We start from the raw sequence: 20,425 nt of genomic DNA, 5'->3' as shown, positions 1-20,425 counted from the left end.
CCACTCCTGGGAGTCTCGGCGGTGTCCCTGGGCTGTGGCGGCATCTTCAGCCTCTGCCTCCGTGGTCACACGGCCTCCCCCTTTCTCCTAGTGCCTCCCCACCATGCGGCTCTGACAGGACACTAGTCATCGGACGTAGGGCCACCCCATGCCTCCCTGAGCCCACCCTCTCTTCCTCCCAGACCCGGCACATTTAGGGTGGCCCAGGCCCAGTGCCTTCTCCCATATCCACCCCATTGGCCAAGTGGGGGGACAGCTGCCCTCCCTTGGCCAATGGGGAGGACATGGAATCACTGGCCCGTGTCAGCGAAAGGGCCTGGACACAAGCCACCCCTGCCACCCGGTGCCCTCGCTTCCCCAGACCCTGTCCAGGTGCCCCATGCTCTGGGCCTGCCCACCTGGCCCAGCGGCCCCGGGAGGCTAGTATACTGGTGGGCCACGGTTCCCATAACAAATGACCACACAGAGTCGAGTTCTCCCCGTTCTGGGGGCCCCCAGCCCGAGATCAAGGGGTCCTCAGGCCTGTGCTCCTGGCCGAGGCTGCAGGGGAGGGGACTTCCCGGTCTCCTCAGCTTCTGCTGGCCCCAGATGTCCCGTGGCTTGGGGCTCGTGGCAGAGTCTCTGCAGTCTCTGCCCGAGCCGTACTGTCATTTTGACTTTTGTCTGTTTTGAATCCCCCGTCTTCCTCTTCTGAGGACACTTCTGCGGCATTTAGGGCCCCATTTAGGGCCCCGCTGGCCAAAGCAAGATGATCTCCTTATCTCAGAGCCCTTAACTCAAGCACATCTGTGTAGACCCTTTTTCCAAATAAGGTCACATTGTAGGTTCTGGGGATTAGGACTTGGAACTGTCTTTGGGAACCACTGTCAGCCTCACATGGCCAGACGGACCTGGGATCCCTCGTTAGTTCTGTACCCCTGCCCCTGCCTTCCCAGGGGCAGGCTGGATCTGACCTGTGCTCTTTCTGCGGGGAGGCACCATGGGCAGAGCGTGCATCCTGGGGTCGATGGGCCTGGAGTGGGACCTTGGCTCCTCCACTGACTGACCCGAGGGCGCTGGACATCCATTTCCAAAAATGCTCTGAGCTTGAATTCTGACCCGCACGTGACACGGCGCACATCCTCGCACGGGCCAGGCTCACGGGCTCGGCTCAGAGGTTCTGGGGAGCAAAGGAGCTTGATTTCTGGGTTGGGTCCAGTTTGGGAGGCTCATTCAAATTTCTATATTCCCTTTTACTTCCTCTTATGGAAGAAAATTTAATGCGGGAGCTATTTCCATTAAAAACATTGATTTAATACTAAAAATGTAAACAAATAAAACTAGGCCCTACTGGAAAAAACAACAATCCCAGACGGTGTTTGGCACACCCGGGCAATGTGCCGTTGCACGCAGGGCTCCACCGGGCTCCTTTGTCCTCTTGCCAGCTCAAGCCCGCCGCTGGGGACGTCCCCTGCTCTCAGGACACGGGAAGTACAAGGGATTTTCGGCATGGGCACTGGGCCGCACAGCAGGTGCCAGTGACCCTTTGTCCCACACCATGGCTGTCTCCCGTGTCTTCTCGGGCTCACCAGTGGGGACAACGGGATAGCTCTAGGGCTATGGTGAGTTGATGGTGGCCCCGGGATATGGGACCTTGTTTTGTTTTGTTTAAAGATTTTGTTTATGAGAGAGAGAGAGAGAGAGAGACAGAGTAGCGAGAGAGAAAACACAAGCCAGTGGGAGAGGGAGAAGGAGAAGCAGACACCCTGTCGAGCAGGGAGCCTGAGGCAGGATTTGATCCCAGGACCCTGGGATCACAACCCAAGCCAAAGGCAGACGCTCAACGAACTGAACCAACCAGGTGCCCCGGAACCTTGTTTAAAGACATGAGGAGCTGAGGTCTGAGTCAGCCCCACACGCCCAGAAGGCCCTCTGCTCCGGGCTTCACGGACACCTACCTCCAAAGTGAGGTCATGGGCCGGGGAAGGTCGCCGGTGCGACCATAGGCACCTAGAAATGCTATTTCAGCTGGGGAACAGCCCGCTGACCACCGGGCAGCTCTCTCCACCTGTGCAGATACTTTTTTTTACAAGAGTTAACTGAAGAGATGCTCCCAAGGGACATTTTTTCCTGGGCTGCAAACCCAGCTTTTATCTATAGAACATTCTCCGGGAGGGTAGGAAGCCCAGCCAGTCACGTCTGGAAGACACATATCTTCATCCCGCGGTCTGCATGCTTGCAAACTCACTCTCTGTGTTTGGAGTCTTATCGGGTGTCCATCATGGGCTGTTTCGCCTGGAATTTCTGTTATTCGGCGAAGTTTACTTGGCCCCTGATGGGAACATCGAGGTTCCGTCACGCCAGGCCGTCGCGAGCATGACACGGAAACAAAGCCCGGCAAGGGACCGGCCCAGCGGGTTCACCCGCCGCGGCGTGGCTGGCCCGTGCTGGCCGGTTACGCTGCCCTGTTCCGGGGCTCCACAGGGATGGGGATGGGGCGGCCCCCTGGCTGCCGAGAGCCTGCCTCCCGGGCTCGGCCGGTGCCCTGAAAGCTCCAGCCTCCTCCTGCCGGCCGCGGCTTTGGTCTGAATGATGGCGACCCATGACCGTGACCGGTTTGCTCTGCTAGCATGGTGGTCCTGGCGCCTGGGTCCTGGGTGTGAGTTCTGGGAGCAGATGGCTCCCAGAAACTGCCTGGCTCTGGGTCGGAGAGGGTGATGGGTGTGGGAAGAGGCCTTCCCTTCTCAGAGCTGTGGGAGTTTCACCGTGCTTGGAGGAGAGCGCCGTGGGGAAGCCAGCTGAGTAAACCCATGGGGTCTGAGGGGGATCCAGCGCCTGGAGCTCTGGGGGAGAACGAGGACCAGAACACGAGAGCCTCAGTCCCCGAGCCGGCTCTTCCCGCACAACCCGACGCGCGGTCTGGTTCGCCCAGCACATCGCACGGTGAGCAGAGCCGGGCCGGGGACGCCAACCCGCTCGTCCACCGACCTGCTGGAGCCGGAGGGTGTGCGCATGGCCGCGTGGCCTTCCGCGGCCCGGCTCCCATCCACGATGCCTGGGTGCCCCTGCTCGCCCGAGGACAGTCACGCAGATGGCGGCATGTCCCTCCGCACGCCCTGAGCCTCTCGATCTGGGGCTCCTGGAGCAGGCCAGGGGGCCCGGATCCCGCCAAGGGTAGGGAGGGAGAAAGGAGGCTCTGAGGACTCAGGAGCCCTCACAGGGGGCGGCCGTGCCTCAGCCTGAGTGCTGCCCCCTCCCCCCACCCAGCGTCACATACTAGACGCTCCACCCCGTGGGCCGAACGAGCGAGACCAGCGGCAGGGCTGGACCAGAAGCCAGGGTGAGATGCCATCGGAGGTCCCTCCTGCTGGACGTGGTCCCACCCGGACCTCCGTGGGCGTCAGAGTGCCCGTATTGTCCTGGAAACACAGTGCCCTGGATTTCTCCGGAAGGCCCACAGACGGGGACTGGCACGGTAGTGTGTGCTGAATCGCGCTCCTCCGTTCCTGTGCGGAAGCTCTGGCCCCCATCACCTCCGAAGGTGGCTCTGGTGACAGGTCCTCTAAAGAGGTGACAAAGGTTAAAAAAAAGTCGTCTTCATTTTCGGGTGACCTCATCCAGTCCGACTGGCTGTCCTTCTGGGAAGTGTTCCGACACTGACAGGCGAGGACGGAGGACGGGGATGGGGGAGTGGGGGAAGGCCACCTGCGCTCCCAGAGAGGCCTGGAAGAACCTTCATCTAGGACTTCCCGCCCCAGGACCGTCAGAGACCGGCTTCCCCTGTTTATGCCCCGGCCCCGCTGACGGCTGGCTGGGGAGCCTGGCCCAGGCCTGCTGTTGGGCCCCCCCAGCCCTCTCCCTGCCCTCTCCCACGGAGTCCTCGTGGAATGAGGAACATGTTGACAATGGCGTGACGAAGGACATGCTGTGTCCTTGGTCTTTAAAGTGGTGACCTTGGCTAGTAATTGTTCAGAGGTTACCTTAGGATTAATAGCACCAGCCTCCCATGTGGAGGGAGCCCCTGCTGTGGGCAGAGCGTGGCCCAGCGTGCCGAGAGCCCCGGCTGCACAATTCTGGGGAGAACTCACTGTGGCTGCCACTGGGGCCCCAGCCCGGGCTGTAGCTCCCATCCCGGGACACCACCTGCAGGTGTGGGATACAGGTGTGCAGCCTCCTCCTTGGGCAGCCACAGGGAACTCATCCCAAGGCTACCCCCCACTGTGGGTGGTTGTGGGTGCAGCCCCAGCCACTCACCCCGTGGGCCCCCAGACGCCCTGGGCCCACCTCGGTGCCCCAGCGAACCCTGATCTCTTGGAAGGCAAGCAGATACTTGGGTTCCTTCCCCTTATCTGAGGGCCCTGAAGCTCCCGCCTGCAGAGGGGGAAGGAGAGAAGGAACCCGGCTGCCTTGGAGGTTTCCCCTGGGAATGGGCCAGCCATTTCCCAGCCAGGCAATGACTCTGCGAGGCTGAGCGGCCCCTTACGATGGAGGCGGGGGGCTGAAACCGCCCTGGGGATGGGGAGCGGGAGACAATGCGCGGTGCTTGAGCATCGTGGAGAGCCACAACTCCACCGCTCACAGTGTGTGAGAAGGGCTCCCAGCAGCGGGAGGGCAAGCTGGTTGCTTAGATCCCTGGTGCAAAGCTCAGGGCACACCTGGACTGCCCTGCTGTCCCCCAGGCACCGTGGGAAACATACTGTGACAGTGGCCGGGGTGCACAGAGCCCTGGATGGTGGCAAGTCCCTCCCATGACTAGAAGCACAGGCGCCGGGATGGGCGGGAGCAGAAGCTGGCATTAACTACAGAAGATGCAGGGAGGACACGTGCAGACAGGGGGCCGCTCCCGGCACAGGTGGATGACAGACTGGGCACCCCCAGGCCCATGCTGAAAGGACCCTGGTGTTTTGCTCACCACAGACTCTCTAGAGCCAAGAGCTAAATGAAGTTTTCATCGGCTCTTCATTTTAATCTGTCGCGGGAGGGCCGGGGTGGGGGCTGAGGGGATGCTGGGCTTGGGGTCACAGAACGTCACTGTTGTGTGAATCTGGGTGAGGTGATGAGCGTGTTTCGGGCCCGAAGGGCAACTGGTGTGAGCAATCTGGCTCCAGCACAGATGAGCTGGCATTTTGGGTGAGTCCCTGACCCTGCTGGGTCCCCTGTAGGTGGCTGACTGTCTCACCGTGCCCACTGGTGTTCAAGCTGTGATCCAGACAGTCAAGTTCTCCTACAGCCCCAGGAGGGTGGGTCAGGCCGCCCAGTTTGGGGCCTTTTCTTTGACTTTCCTGGTGGGATGGAAACTTGCCTCCCGACCTAGCTCCAGGCTTGGGCGGAGAGGAGACCCGCCTGGCCAGCTTGGCCAAGGCATCGCGCTCGCGCTGTCCAGGCATAGGACAGGATGCCTCTGTCTCGTCTGCTCAGGGCCGTGAGCTGCAAACCTTCTTGTCCCCTGCAGAGAGGGAGGCTGGGTGGGCGCCTGATGGGCCCTCTGAGTGTCCAGGAGGGACTGCCCTGTGTCCTTGGGGGAAACGCTGGAACCCCAGGTCAAGGAGGGAGGCTGGCCTCCCACTGGTCGGGGGCACGCTGGGACCCAGACAGGGCTGGGGACTGGGGGCTTGGGAGTGTTAGGTGGAAGTTCTCATTAAGTTGCATAAAAGGACCAGCTCCAGCGCTACCAACACACACACACACACACACACACACACACACACCCCTCCCTCATACATAAACACATGCGTGCACACAGCTCACAACACACTCTTCCCCTAATCATGTGTATGATTTACACAGGTTGCAAAGAAATCAAAAACACAGAAAAACCCCAAAGAATGATAAAAACCGGAAAGAACACTCTGCTTTACTTAGTGTGTCTCGAGCACCTCTCCATGCTCTGTCAGCACGTGGGAGGGCACACGGGGTAGACGGGGAACCAGCCAGTAAGCTGGCAGCCGCCAGCCACCACCCACCTCAAGAAGCAACATGTGGCCGTCCCAGCCAAGTTAACTTTCTCCCGTATTTCTAGAATGAGGGGGACTAAGGGCATTTGGGGAGTGCCCCACCAGTCTGGAGATGTACCTGGAGACAGGGAGCCGGGCCCCAGCCCTGTCCCAGCACCCAGGCGGGAAGACTGTTGGCTCACAGGGGTGGGGGTGGGCGCCTCAGGGGCCCACAAGACTTCTGATTCGCCTTCACCCCTTCTCTTTCTAAGAACCAGCTCTGCAGCTCTCCCAGAAGGGAGGCTTTCTGGGGGCGGATGGAAGGGGCAGCCCGCTGCTCCAAGGACACCTCCCCAAGGCCTAAAGAAGTGAGGGGAAGCGCCCTGCGGCGGTCCCCAGGGCAGCAGGTCCTGACCCCTACTGCTTTGCCTGCTGTCACTTCCCCAAGAAGCATCTTCTCTGGTTGCCTCTTGTGGCACAGGGGTCACCAGGGCCGAGGCAGGAGTGAGGAGGGGAGTGGGGGCTTGCCTGCCAACTGCCCCTGATTAAGATCCCAGATGCGCAACCTCCAAGCTCCTTCCGGGACCCTTGGGAAGTCAGATCCTAACTTGGGCTCCCGAGCCCCGTCTGCAGGGAGGGGGAAGGTGCAGGGCGGGTCCTCTGGGCGGGTAGACGAGATGGCCACAGTCTTGGGCGCCCCGATCTGGCAGGATTACACGTTCAGGCTCCGCCCAGAAGACGAGCTCCGGACTCCTCCACGTAAAAGAAAAAGTTGGGCCGCGCTGCAACTTTTTTTCTTTTTTAACCCAAAGTGATCAAAGCCGGGGTCCCGCCAGTGTGGCTCCTGGGGGTGGGCCAGGTGCGGGCACCCGGGCGGGGGGGGTCGGGGGCCCGGGTGGGCCGCGGGGCGCGTCCGCGCGCACTCGCGGGGCGCCGGCGCCGCCCCCGCCCCCGCCCCGCGCCCGCGCCCGCGCCCGCGCCCGCGCCCGCGCCGGCCCCGGGCCAGCCCCTTCCTCGCCGCGACTCGCCCGCTGGCCCCACCCCCGCGCCCGCGGCGCCCAGTGGGAGGCGGGGGCCGGCCCGGCCGAGCGCGGCGCCGCGCTCTGATTTGCTGCGGGCGCGGGGGATCGACAGCCTCGGCGGGTGCCTTCCCGGCGCGAGGGAGGGAGGCGAAGGGGGGAAAAGCGCACGGCGCCCGAGGCGAGGTCGGCACTCCGGGTCCCCGCGGCTGGCGCACGACCTCGCTCGAGCGGAGCGCCCACGGGGAGCGGGTCGCGGGGCGGCGGCGGCGAGGAGGCGGCGAGAAGGAGTCGGAGGAGGCGAGGAGGCGCGGGCTGCGAGCCGAGTGGGGTCCCGGCCGCCCCGGGGCCAAGGTCGACCCTCGCCCGTGGGCGAGCGCGCCAGCCGGCCCCGGCCCGAAGCCGCCGCCACAAAGGGAACGCGGGCGCCGGCTCCCCATGACTTCCTGAAGCGCGCGGTCCCCGCCGAGTCCGCTCCCTCCCGGGCCGTGCCCGCGCCCCCGCGTGTCCCCGCGCGCCCCGACCCGCGCCCCGCCGGCATGGACGTCCACACCCGCTGGAAAGCGCGCAGCCAGCCGCGCCCGGGCGCCCCGCTGCTGTCCCCGCCGTCGCCGCTGCTGCTGCTGCTGCTGCTGCTGTGGGCGCCGCCTCCGAGCCGCGCAGGTAAGGGCCGGGCGCGGGGGCGGCTGTCATCGCGGCCCCGCCGGCCTCCCTGGTGCTGTCCCCGGGCTCGGGACGGCGCGGGCCGCCTACCCGAAGGTCGGCTGTGAGCGCGGGGGACGGAGACGCGCCGGCGCGGTGCCCCGCGCGCCCAAGGGCCGGCCGGGGGGGCTGTCGCGCGCGCCGGGGCACGACCCCGCGTCGGAGCAGCCGGAGGGGCTGTCCACGAGGCCGGCAAACTTTGTCCCGAAACTTAGCTTCTCCCGCAGCACTCGTGCGCGGCTGCCCAACTTCCTCTCCTGAAAACGGGGAAGGGTCGCCCCCTAGAGTCACAGCCCGTCCATTCAGGCCGGGCTCCCGGCGAGGGGACACGGGCCGCTGGTGGGGGGATCCCAGAGGCTTGAGTTCCCAAGCCCTGCCCTTCTCCCCCAGGCACACGCCAGGCCGGGTCTCTGCTCTCCTGGAGTCTTGCCATCCTGGCCACTAAGTGCCCCTCCCGCGGGGGAGCTGGTAGTCCAGCCCTGCTCCTAATCCCACCCCCCCCAAACCTCCTGACCCCCTGGGAGGCAGGTTGGTCTTTTTTTGTGTGTGTGATGGTGAAGGTCGGGCAGAGTGGCTCAGATGGTGCCCAGATGGGGCACTCCTCCTGCCAGAGGTCTCACGTGGAGGGAGCCCTCTCCCGCGGGGAGTCTTAGAGCTCCCCACTCCCTCCCACTCAGCCTCCCGATGGGACAGTGGATTCTAAGCATCACCTTGGTGATCACCTGTGCAGTGGGTCTTCACACAACCTCAGACATCAGCAGCCCCAGAACACACCCCCCCCCGTCCCCATTAATGGGCAGGGAGACAAGGCTCGGGGCTGCTGGTGCGAGGTCAGGAAAAGTGAGGGGCACAGGGGTGGGGCAGTGGGCTCAGCGGGCCCAGCTGGCAGGAGGGAGGGCTCTGCTGCCGGCCCCCTTCGCTCCTCCACTTTGTAATTTGAAACCATGTGGGAAGAATCACTTTCCATGTTCCGCTTGCCAATTAAGATGCTCTGTCCCTTTTTCCTGGCATGTTGAGCATGTGGTGGGCCAAAGGCGATGAGCGGGAGTCAGTGTGTCCAGCCAACATGGGGCTGGGGGAGACACGGGGTGCCGAGCTGTCTTAAACCCGGGATGCCAGTAACGTGCCCAAGATCCTGGGCTGACTCTGGGGATCAGCTGAAGGTGAAGGACAGTCGTGGTCTCCAGGAAAGTGGCCTGCAGTGCACTGGGGGATGTGGTCACGGGGCCTCGGGTGTTAACGGTGTCCTGCTCCCCGAGGGCGAGGGCGGCCCCTTGGAAGCGGAGGCCTGGCAGAGGGGCTGAGAACTCGCACAGTTGGCTTTGGTAAGAACGGCAGTTTGAAAGCGTGTGAAGAAGTCACTTTTCTGAGCGGGTTCCCAGACCTGTCCCCACCTCCCGGGGTGGGATGGGTTTTGAAGTCCGGGGCAGGGCAGCGCGGGGGTCCCGTGTGGGCGGCCAGGAACCCCAGATTTGGGAGGCGGGAGCCTGTTCTTCTCTCCATTTTGGGACTCGCCAGATGTTTTCCGAGTTTTCCGTGAACATGGCTCTTTCTTCCTACCTTCTCCTTGGCCAAGTGTGTGAAGGAATGAAAAGTAAGATTGCATTTGGGGCCGGTTAACGTTGTAAGGGGCGGAGGAGAGTATGTGAAATGAAACATGACCCCAATATTTGGAAATTGAGGTCATCTCCTCAGCCCGGCATTGGGCGGCTCTGGTCACGTGACTGCTTCTTGCAGTAATTTTGTGGGAAGGGTTGTCCAAGTTTTGCGGGGCTTGACAGATGCGAAATGGTTAAATTCCCTCTGACTCAATCAAGTTGGCTGGAGAGACACCCTTTTCCATCCTTCCCCCTTGCCCGCCTCCCCAGAAGAGAACAGGCAGTGGGAGGAGCTCCGGAGTCCTCCTCGCCCTCATGGGGTCCAGATTTCAGTGACAGGAGGGGCTGCGGCTGCGGTCACTGCCCAGCCCAGCGCTGTGACCACCCGGCAGGGCCACAGGCAGGAGTGTCTTCCCGGGGCCGGAGCCCAGAGGGACTTCTCCTGTGATGTTGCTCCAGGGCCCTTTCTGGGGTGCTGGCCAGAGCCTGCCCCGTTACCCCACCCTTCAGATATTTCTGGACAGCCACCGCGGCCACGCCCTTAGCCCAGCACAGCTGATGCCTGCCGGCCCCGCCCCTGCCTTCTGGCCCTCTGGCCCTGCCTCCTCCCTGGATCTCAGACACGGCTTGGGTGGAGCCGAGGGGGGCGGGGAGCAGATGCCCACTGCCCCCTGCCCCCCACTTAATAACAGGACAGCAGAGGCCAGACTAGCGGTGAGCCCCGAGAGTCAGGGATGAGTCACCAACACCCCTGAGGCACCCTGGCTGAGCCCACACTGGAGCCCGCGGGCCGCATTTAAGTAGCAAAGCAGGGTCCCTGCCCCTGGAGACCCTGGGCCCTGGTAACCGTGGTCATGGGTGTGCTGACCCCTGCCTGGCCGTGTCATCTCACTGGACCCTCACACAGCCCTGCAGGGTGAGGGACCCCAGGTTCTGGGTCTGTCTGGCCAATGCTTCCGACATGGCCACGCCTCAGTGCCTCAGACTTAGGGGGGACGGTGGGGGGCACCTCTTCACCTCCATTGATCAGCTCTCCCTGGGAGAGGCCTGGTGCCCCGAGCAGTGGGGAGGGTGTCCTGCCCCCTGTGGCCCCAGGGTGAGGGCCGTGTTGCTTCTGCTCCCCCCTCCCTCCGCTCCTTCCTTCCTTCCTTCCTTCCTTCCTTCTTTCCTCCCTCCCTCCCTCCCTCGCTCCCTCCCCCCTCCACCTACCCCTCTTCCCTCCCCCCCGCCCCCCTCCTTCCTTTTCCCCTGGACCGCCTTCCAGAGGGACCAGACGGGTTGCAGTCTCCACTCTCCCCTTCCTTTGCTTTAACTGGCCCTTCACTCATCCTCAAAACCCGGCTGGACCCTGAGGGCCTTCCACGCAGGCTGACCCGGAGGGATATGGGAGGACAGAGGTGAAGGGTGGGGAGCTCCTCACTGCAGGAGCTCTAAGTCTTCTGGGCGGGGGCACAGGGCTCTGTTCCACTCTTCATTTTTGTGCCAAGTGTCACGTGTCACCTTACATAGTCTGGGAAGGCTGGCCCCACTGGGGAGATCTGGGAAGCTTCCTGGAGGAGGTGATGCCAAACTTGGTCTTTCCCGCCCTCCTCTTCCCCTTCCTTAGCAGGTGCCCTCCTCCACCTCTGGCTTCACTCTTGTCCGCCCCTCCTTCTCCGCAGGACATTCCAAACTCTGCTCTGGTGCTCGTGTTCTCTGGGGCTGCTTCCCTTGGCTGGAAAGCCCCTCATTAACTCAGTTGGCAGGGCGCCCCCAGCTCCGCTTGTCCTGGGAGGGCTGTGCCAGCAGAAGTGGCTGCAGTGAGAAAGAGGGGGTCTCTGCGGGGTGGGGGGGATGAACGGAGACCTGGGAGCTTCCTTAACCCTCTCTGCGCCTGCATGCAAGGCCGGTGCCCTGAGTGGTTGGGTGAGTTCTGCAGACAAACTGACAGCCTCGGCTGCGGTGAGGGGGTGGCTTCTGGCCATGACTTTGGGCTCTTGTGCTGGGGGACAGGCAGTTAGGTCTGGGAGGGGGTACCTGATGGCTGAACCCCAGGGGCGGCATGGACAGTTGTGGGGGTTCGCCTCTGAGATCCGCTTGGGGTGGCTGCTCCGGGCCAGTCACCGTGCCTCATCTTTCCTATCTGGAAAATGGGCCGAGTTGCTTTGAGGGGTGGCTGTGAGGACCGCCCGCTGCTGCGTGAGCCCCGCGTAAGGGAGGACCCACCACGGCTGCTATGTGGGTGGCATTTCTGCATGAGGAACGGAGCAAGTGAGCACACTGTGACCCCCGCCCCCCATCCCAGAAGCAGCCTGGCAGAGGGAGATGTGACTGTCCAAGGAGGCCCCATTCCCAGAGGCTTCTGTCACCCCCAGGCTGGGTCAGTGTGCGCCGCTCATCGGCTCCACGTCGCCTCCTGGGTTATTTGCACGAGTCGCCTGGGACACGCTTGACAAGCCCCTTGGGCACATGTGCGTGTTTCTGGGTGTACGTGTCGGGCACATGCTCATGTGCGACATGCTGATTTGTGTAGACCCACGTGTCTGTGTGTCCTGTCTCTGTGTATGCCTATGTTTTGTGGTCTCCCAAGGACCTTCTGTGTTTGCGCAGCCCGGGGCAAGCTGACACTGACCTCCCTACCATGGGTGCCCCCCCAGCCCCGCCAGATGGGAGACTCGGAGATGAACCGTGGCCCCGGAGCCTGCTGGGGAGCCACGAGGTGGGGGTCCTGCAAGGTCCTGCCAGGCCCCATCCTTGGGTGAGATGCTTTTACTCACAGGAGGGCGGCGATGAGATGCTGCAGTTTCTCTCCCCCCGTATGTGGGTCCCCCCACAGAAGGCACTCTGGTGTCCGCACTCTGCCAAACGTCCCTTTTAAGATCTCTGGCCTGGCTTGGCTTGCGGGGATCCTGAGATCCTGAAGGCGGAGCCGGTTTTGGCTCTTCTCTCGGGCAGACCTGCAGGGCTGGGGGCACAGCATGGGGAAGCCCATGTGGGTGATGCTCAGGGCGGCCACACCCCAGCTCCACTCCTACCAACTGTGCGTTTAGCACCCCCGTGCCTCAGTTTCCCTATTTTTAAGAAGAGGGTGACAGTCCTAAGTCCTGCAGGGTTCTTTGTGGGGGTTCGGTGCATAACATGTGCAGAGCATGGAGTGAGCCCAGTTATCACTGTGTGTCCTTCCCAGACCCCAAGGCAGCCCGAGGCAGTGGGTGTGGGGTCCTGCTTGCTGGCTGGCTGTGTGAGCGGGTCCCTCTCTCTCCCATGGACGGTCACACTAGCGCCTCCCTCATGGGAGAAACAGAAGAAGTGGTGACACAGGAAATGTCGCCTGTTTATTAGACTGCTCGCCGGGACATCCGTGGTGCTGAGGCCAAAGGGCGGAGGTTGCTCCCCTTCCTCCTCGGGCCACCCCCACTTTGCAAGGAGGAGTCGAGTCCAGAGATGGGAGCGAACCTGCGCACATCCCACCTGCGGGACTCTGGTCTTCCTCCTCCGTGTCGTGACCCTGAGTGACGGCAGGTGCCCTGGACGTGGTCACGCTGGGGGGCGCGCAGGTGGGGGCTTTGCCAGCTCAGATGCTGCTCGGTGCTGGCGCTGTCCCAGGTAGCCGGAGGGCGGTTCATGGGAGGAAGGAATGCTCGGCGGGCTGTGAGGGGTGTGTGTGGCTGTGAGTGGGTGTGTGTGGCTACGTGGTGCGGGTCATGGGGGTCACTCGGTCTGAGGCATCGGCTCATCAGCTTTGACTCACCCAGTAGTTTTCTGGCAGAGCCCCAACCTCAGTGGTAACCCCACGTTAGAAGTAAGTGTCGCCGTTCTTCGGTGACTCAGGCCCAAGAAATGGAACCCCGGTCTGACCCAGTTTCTCCAAACTTCCGTTGCGCAGAGCCCCGGGGCGCTGCGACGTCTCTGAGCGCCAGCCCGAGGGTCCCTTCCAGCACCTGCGGGGCGGGCGGCCGGCCCTGTCTGGCTGGGCCCCGGGCCGGCACCGCGGCAGTAGGGTCCCCGGGGGACTCCCCGTCTCACCCGCTGCCACACACCGCCGTGGGCGCGCGCAGGCGGCCGCGGGGGCTGCGGAGCTGAAACTCGGCCCGCGCTGGACAGCCGCGAGCCCACCCGGACAGACGCCAGGACAGCGCGCGCTTTAGCGTCCCTGCAAGGCGGCGGCGGTCGTCCTCCCCTCCGCGCAGCGTGACCGAGAGTGGCCGCGAGCAGCTCCGGCGGCCGTTCCTCCCGGGGGAGGGCCCGAGGGAGGGTCCGAGGGGGCCGCAGAGAGGCTGGGCCTGCGCCCGACCCGTGCCGACCTCGGGCCCAGCAGAGAGGCTGGGCCCTGCGCGGCTCCGACCTGTGCCGGCCCCGGCGGCAGGTGCGCGCGCGGGCAGCAGGTGAGCGTCCGGCCGCGTGGCAGCTTCCGGGGCCGCTGCCCGGGCGAAGCGCAGGGCGCGGCCTAGTGAGTGGAACAGCCGCCGCCGGTGGGGCTGCCACTGGCCAATCAGAGGGCAGGCACCTACGAGCCCCGAGGAGTGCTGGCCAATCAGAAGGGAGGCCCCTTCCAGCCGGGACCACCGGCCAATCAGAGGGGAGGCACCTATCAGCCCTTTGCGGCGCTGGCCAATCAGAGTCCAGCCTGTTTTCCGGGCCCTGAGGTTGCTAGAGGCCTGCCCTGGGCGAGTATGAAGGCGCCGCTTGGAGGACCGAGGGCGCTTGCCCAGGGGTGTCCTTCCTCCGGTTCTGCTCCTCTTCAGTGAGACGCGGTGCTGGGCTCCCACCAGCCTGCGCTGGGTGCGGCTGCTCCCGCCCCGCGGAGGCGCCCGTGGAGGCTTCGCAGACGCCGGCCTGCAGCCCGCAGGTCCCCCGGCCCGGGCGAGAAGTGCGCTCCTGCGGGAGTGGGACGGGGGGGGGGGGGGGGGAACGGGGGTGGGACCGGGAGTGGGACCGGGAGTAGGACCGGGTGTAGGACGGGGAGTAGGACCGGGAGTAGGACCGGGTGTAGGACGGGGAGTGGGACCGGGAGTAGGACCGGGTGTAGGACGGGGAGTGGGACCGGGTGTAGGACCGGGAGTGGGACGGGGAGTGGGACCGGGAGTGGGACCGGGAGTAGGAGCGGGTGTAGGAGCGGGTGTAGGAGCGGGTGTAGGACCGGGAGTAGGACCGGGAGTAGGACGGGGAGTAGGACCGGGTGTAGGACCGGGAGTGGGACGGGGAGTGGGACCGGGAGTGGGACCAGGAATAGGACCGGGTGTAGGACGGGGAGTAGGACCGGGAGTAGGACCGGGTGTAGGACGGGGAGTGGGACCGGGAGTGGGACCGGGAGTAGGACCGGGAGTAGGACCGGGAGTAGGACCGGGTGTAGGACGGGGAGTGGGACCGGGAGTGGGACCGGGAGTAGGACCGGGTGTAGGACCGGGAGTAGGACCGGGTGTAGGACCTGGAGTAGGACCGGGTGTAGGACGGGGAGTAGGACCGGGTGTAGGACCGGGAGTGGGACGGGGAGTAGGACCGGGAGTGGGACCGGGAGTAGGAGCGGGTGTAGGAGCGGGTGTAGGAGCGGGTGTAGGACCGGGAGTAGGACCGGGAGTAGGACGGGGAGTAGGACCGGGTGTAGGACCGGGAGTGGGACGGGGAGTGGGACCGGGAGTGGGACCGGGAGTAGGACCGGGTGTAGGACGGGGAGTAGGACCGGGAGTAGGACCGGGTGTAGGACGGGGAGTGGGACCGGGAGTGGGACCGGGAGTAGGACCGGGAGTAGGACCGGGAGTAGGACCGGGTGTAGGACGGGGAGTGGGACCGGGAGTGGGACCGGGAGTAGGACCGGGTGTAGGACCGGGAGTAGGACCGGGTGTAGGACCTGGAGTAGGACCGGGTGTAGGACGGGGAGTAGGACCGGGTGTAGGACCGGGAGTGGGACGGGGAGTAGGACCGGGAGTGGGACCGGGAGTAGGACCGGGTGTAGGACGGGGAGTAGGACGGGGAGTAGGACGGGGAGTAGGACCGGGTGTAGGACGGGGAGTAGGACGGGGAGTAGGACCGGGTATAGGACCGGGAGTGGGACCGGGGGTGGGACCTGGAGTGGGACCGGGGGTGGGACCTGGAGTGGGACCGGGAGTGGGACCGGGAGTGGGACCGGGAGTGGGACCGGGGGTGGGACGGGGAGTAGGACGGGGAGTAGGACGGGGAGTAGGACCGGGTGTAGGACGGGGAGTAGGACGGGGAGTGGGGCGGGGAGTGGGACCGGGAGTGGGACCGGGAGTAGGACCGGGAGTAGGACCGGGGGTAGGACGGGGAGTAGGACGGGGAGTAGGACGGGGAGTGGGACCGGGAGTGGGACCGGGAGTGGGACCGGGAGTAGGACCGGGTGTAGGACCGGGAGTAGGACCGGGTGTAGGACGGGGAGTGGGACCGGGAGTGGAACCGGGAGTAGGACCGGGAGTAGGACCGGGTGTAGGACCGGGTGTAGGACCGGGAGTAGGACCGGGTGTAGGACCGGGAGTAGGACCGGGAGTAGGACGGGGAGTAGGACCGGGTGTAGGACGGGGAGTAGGACGGGGAGTAGGACCGGGTGTAGGACCGGGAGTAGGACGGGGAGTAGGACGGGGATTAGGACGGGGAGTAGGACCGGGTGTAGGACGGGGAGTAGGACCGGGAGTAGGACCGGGTGTAGGACGGGGAGTAGGACCAGGAGTGGGACCGGGAGTAGGACCGGGTGTAGGACGGGGAGTAGGACGGGGAGTAGGACCGGGTGTAGGACCGGGAGTAGGACGGGGAGTAGGACCGGGTGTAGGACCGGGAGTAGGACGGGGAGTGGGACCGGGAGTAGGACCGGGTGTAGGACGGGGAGTAGGACGGGGATTAGGACGGGGAGTAGGACCGGGTGTAGGACGGGGAGTAGGACCGGGAGTAGGACCGGGTGTAGGACGGGGAGTAGGACCAGGAGTGGGACCGGGAGTAGGACCGGGTGTAGGACCGGGTGTAGGACCGGGAGTAGGACGGGGAGTAGGACGGGGAGTAGGACGGGGAGTAGGACCAGGAGTGGGACCGGGAGTAGGACCGGGTGTAGGACCGGGTGTAGGACCGGGAGTAGGACGGGGAGTAGGACCGGGAGTGGGACCGGGAGTAGGACCGGGTGTAGGACGGGGAGTAGGACGGGGAGTAGGACGGGGAGTAGGACCGGGTGTAGGACGGGGAGTAGGACCGGGTGTAGGACGGGGAGTAGGACCGGGAGTAGGACGGGGAGTAGGACCGGGAGTAGGACGGGGAGTAGGACCGGGAGTAGGACTGGGTGTAGGACGGGGAGTAGGACGGGGAGTAGGACGGGGAGTAGGACCGGGTGTAGGACGGGGAGTAGGACCGGGAGTAGGACGGGGAGTAGGACCGGGTGTAGGACGGGGAGTAGGACCGGGTGTAGGATGGGGAGTAGGACCGGGAGTAGGACGGGGAGTAGGACCGGGTGTAGGACGGGGAGTAGGACCGGGTGTAGGACCGGGTGTAGGACGGGGAGTAGGACCGGGAGTAGGACCGGGAGTAGGACCGGGTGTAGGACGGGGAGTAGGACCGGGAGTAGGACGGGGAGTAGGACCGGGAGTAGGACGGGGAGTAGGACCGGGTGTAGGACCGGGAGTAGGACGGGGAGTAGGACCTGGAGTAGGACCGGGTGTAGGACGGGGAGTAGGACCGGGAGTAGGACGGGGAGTAGGACCGGGTGTAGGACCGGGTGTAGGACGGGGAGTAGGACCTGGAGTAGGACCGGGTGTAGGACGGGGAGTAGGTCCGGGTGTAGGACGGGGAGTAGGACCGGGTGTAGGACGGGGAGTAGGACCGGGAGTAGGACCGGGTGTAGGACGGGGAGTAGGACCGGGTGTAGGACCGGTGCAGATGCTGGTGTGGGTTGCCATTCTCCACGCGCGGGGAGGGGGCCTTGGCAGCTTGGGGCTTTCCTTCCTGTCTTTGTGCGGGAGAATGAGGTGGTGTCCTGCACACGGTGGGCAGTCTGGGAGCCTTGGCCTCACTGTCTCTTTCATCTGATACTGGGCTGGTCAGTTCCCGCCATAGGGGGCCTTGCTGAACATCAAGGCCTTCTTGGGGAGGACAGCCGGGCGGCTGTGCACCCAGTGGGCCCCTGGCACCCTGGCCTGCCTGGGTAGGTTCCTGGAGCAGGTGCCAGGAGAGCCGGGAGCCCGGAGATCTGCAGGGGGCATGCAGGGAGATGGGGGAAGAGGAAGGGCCCCCTCTCATCCCGGGAGCTCCCTTTGGTTGCGGGAAGCCTGAGCCCTGTTTGGGCCTCTCCTGTGTTCCGGGTCTGTGGGGAGAAGCGACTGGGACCTGTTTCCTGTTCTATGTTCCCTGGAGACAGTGTGTGGTGCTGGGGGGGGCTCCAGCTTGCTCCTGGGGAAGGAGGTGGAGGAGGTGCCAGGCTCTCTGGTGCCAGCGCCCCGCGGAGACACTGCTGTCCTTCTGAGGAGCCAGTAGGGGTGTTCCTGCTGCTTTTATGCAGGGGAGGAAGGGACTCCAGCCTCCAGGTCCTCTTAGACTAAAGATGTTCGCCCCAGAGGGCAGGAGCGACCAGGCCTTTCTAGGCGGGAATCTCAGGAACAGGGTTTCCGAATGGGGTTATTTTCCAGGGAATTATTCAGTTATTCCGAGTTTTAGTTTAGATAAGGGCCCTTTAGCACAGCAAGTCCTGTGTGGACGGTGGCTACGTTTCACTGAACTTGGGGAACCCACGCGGGGCCTCTTGGACACCCAGGGTGGTGGGGCTGGCAGGGGGGTGCCGCGAGCAGCACGCTCCAGGGAGGAGCTGGGGTCAGCCCAGGGCGGGGGAGGGAGGGGCTGGCGGGGAGGCCGGAGCTCTCTCAGGGTTACCCTCCCTCCCTGATTAGGTAAGCTGCAGGCTTCAGCATCCATGGTGGTGTGGGGGGGACACCTACAAGGGGAGAAGGGCCAGGACGGAAGAGGAGGAGGCCAGGGCTCTCCACTCCCATGCCTGCCCTGCTTTCTTGGTGTGGTCCCACCTTCAAGAAGCAGTGATCAGGGCAAATTTTGAAGGTAGTACAGCAGCTCCCCACAATCCACGTGGAGTCGACCAGTGTTTGCCCACGGCTAACCTCATGCCATCCAGCCCCACCCACTCCTCTGCACCCCACGGACTGTGCCACTGACCCCCGATGTCCCATCACACTCAGCTACAACTCTGCCCAGCACACTCAGCGCGAGTCCTTCCCTCTCTGTGCCGTGTCTGTGCGGGACCTGAGGGACGTGGAGATGAGTTCAGAGCTGGGTGTCCTGGGCCAGAGGACCGTAGTGGGGGCTCCTCTCTCCCCTGGGAGCTGGAAGGGCAGGCGCCTGTGTCTTGCCTATGCCGAGGGCCCAGGCTCCCTGCCGAGGAGCCCCTCTTTGTGTCCCAGTTTTCCCATCTGTAAAATGGGCACAGCAGCAGTGCCTGTCTCAGAAGCCTCAGGAGGGAGGAATTGGCCCAGGAACTGCCTGAGGACCATCATAGCGCTGCTTCTCATGGTCACGACTGCGGTGTGTTCGGTGCAGGACACGAGTCTGGGGCCTCCATGTGGGTAGATGGGGGGCAGCTCGTTCAGGCCTCAGAGCTGAGCCCCTTGGGACTTGCTAAGGTGCCACAGGAGAGAAGGCGGCGCTCTTCGGTGTCCTCTTTAGGTCCAAGGACAATGTGGGCCAGGCCCACGGGGCAGGCTCTGGGCTCTCCACCTGCTCCAGGCCCTGAGTGGGACACTCCTGAGACAGGACACTGGGTGTCTTCTTCATGCGCGGCTCTGTTTCCCTGGGGGCTCTCAGGCTGCTGGGGCCAAAGAGCAGAGGACAGGGTATGGCCAGGAGTGGCCCAGCCCAGAAGCCAGGGCTGAGGACCGTGGGGACAGGGGAGGCCTGGCAGTGGCTCCAGCTGGAGCAGGCCTCCCCCTGCCATCGCCCCGCCCCAGGGATGTCCGGCCCCAAGGGCTGGTCCCGAGACAGCAGCTTTGCTGGAAGTTTGCAAAGGGCTGCAGCTCCCCGAGTCTGGGACCCCGGCCTGGCAACTTGGTGGTTTCTGGGCTTGACGGGGAGCCGGGGAGGCGGGGGAGCAGGTGTGCTTTCCGGTGTGGGGGCTGTGAGCGGGCTCAGCCGGGGATCCCCCAGGACGAGAGCAGGAGATGGGGCCCGGGCCTGGACCTCCTCCGGGGCTCCCTCCCTGTGTGGGGCCAGCCCCCGTCCCTCCTGCCGTCCACCGCTCCTTTGAGTTTTGAAATGAGGGTTCAGGAGAAGAGGGTGGGCTGCCCGATGAGTCAGCACGCAGGGAAGAGGACAGCAGCTTCGGAGACCAAGAGAGCAGGGTGTGGCCCCTGGCTGTGGGGTCTCCAGTGCCTCACTGGACCTCTCTGATCTGAGTTAGCTTACCTCCGGATGAGAGGCGACGGCAGCACGCAGAAGGGCGGCCGGGGGGATTCGTGGATTCGCGCACGTGGCCTGTGTGTGGATGCAGAGCCCGTGGCGCGCTGTCCTGGATCCTGCGTTCAGGGCAGCCGGGCAGACAGAGTCATGTGGATAACGGTAATGTCTGTGGTCAGGGTCGTCACTGCAGTTACTAGCATGTCGTGATAGCACCGTATAACCCTGTGGCTCTTTTGTGCCGGTGGTTAGTACTGGCAGAGCTCGGGGAGGCAGGAACCATCAAGGGGACAGTGGGGATAAGGCTTCTGTGTGCGGGTTCAGGGCTAACTGGCTGGCCAGTTAGTGCAGAGGGCCCAGCTGGTGATGGAGGCGAACCCAGGAGAGGTCGGTGCATTTGACAGATAATAGTCCCTGGGGGGCTGCTGTCCAAGGTTCTGCCCCGAACACTGAGGAGCTACTTTGTTGGGCTGGGGGGACGCGAGGCCCGACAGCAGACAGGCCCGGGCTCCTGGGGAAGGAACTGGAGGTCTTACTGGGACTCAGTAAGCCTCTGGCCTCTGGCCTCAGGCCTCAGGGTGGTTTTGCTGATGAATCCACTCAGAACTCGAGGGCTTCGGGGTTCCTGGGGTTGAAATCTGCTGAGAAGTGGGGGGGCCAGACCCCCGGGGCGGGCTTTGCTACCCAGTGTCCTGCCTCTGGGAGGGGAAGCCCATGGTCTTGGATCTCCACCATCGGGGGGATGGTGTGCGAACCTCGCAGATTCATCCTGGGACTTGTAGCCTGGAGGTCTCAGGTCTGTCTCCGGGTTCCTTCTGTTCCAGGA

The 20,425-nt window shown here is 64.3% G+C and overlaps 1 protein-coding gene across 4 annotated transcripts in view; it reads left to right on the top strand.

Moving 5' to 3' along the window:
* Positions 1-7,470: 7,470 nt before the first annotated feature.
* COL5A1 (collagen type V alpha 1 chain) overlaps positions 7,471-20,425 on the top strand; it is a gene marked incomplete at its 5' end in the record, with an annotated part of 148,548 nt that continues 135,593 nt past the window's right edge. For all 4 annotated transcript variants that reach the window (XM_080819385.1, XM_080819388.1, XM_080819387.1 and 1 more), the window contains one exon: positions 7,471-7,594. In XM_080819385.1, the coding sequence (XP_080675511.1) occupies positions 7,471-7,594 (124 nt within the window). The remainder of the gene's footprint in view (positions 7,595-20,425) is intronic.

This window comes from Martes martes (genome assembly GCF_963455335.1).
Source record: "Martes martes genome assembly, chromosome: 12".
NCBI classification, from domain to species: domain Eukaryota; kingdom Metazoa; phylum Chordata; class Mammalia; order Carnivora; family Mustelidae; genus Martes; species Martes martes.
This window is presented reverse-complemented; position numbering and strand designations above follow the sequence as displayed.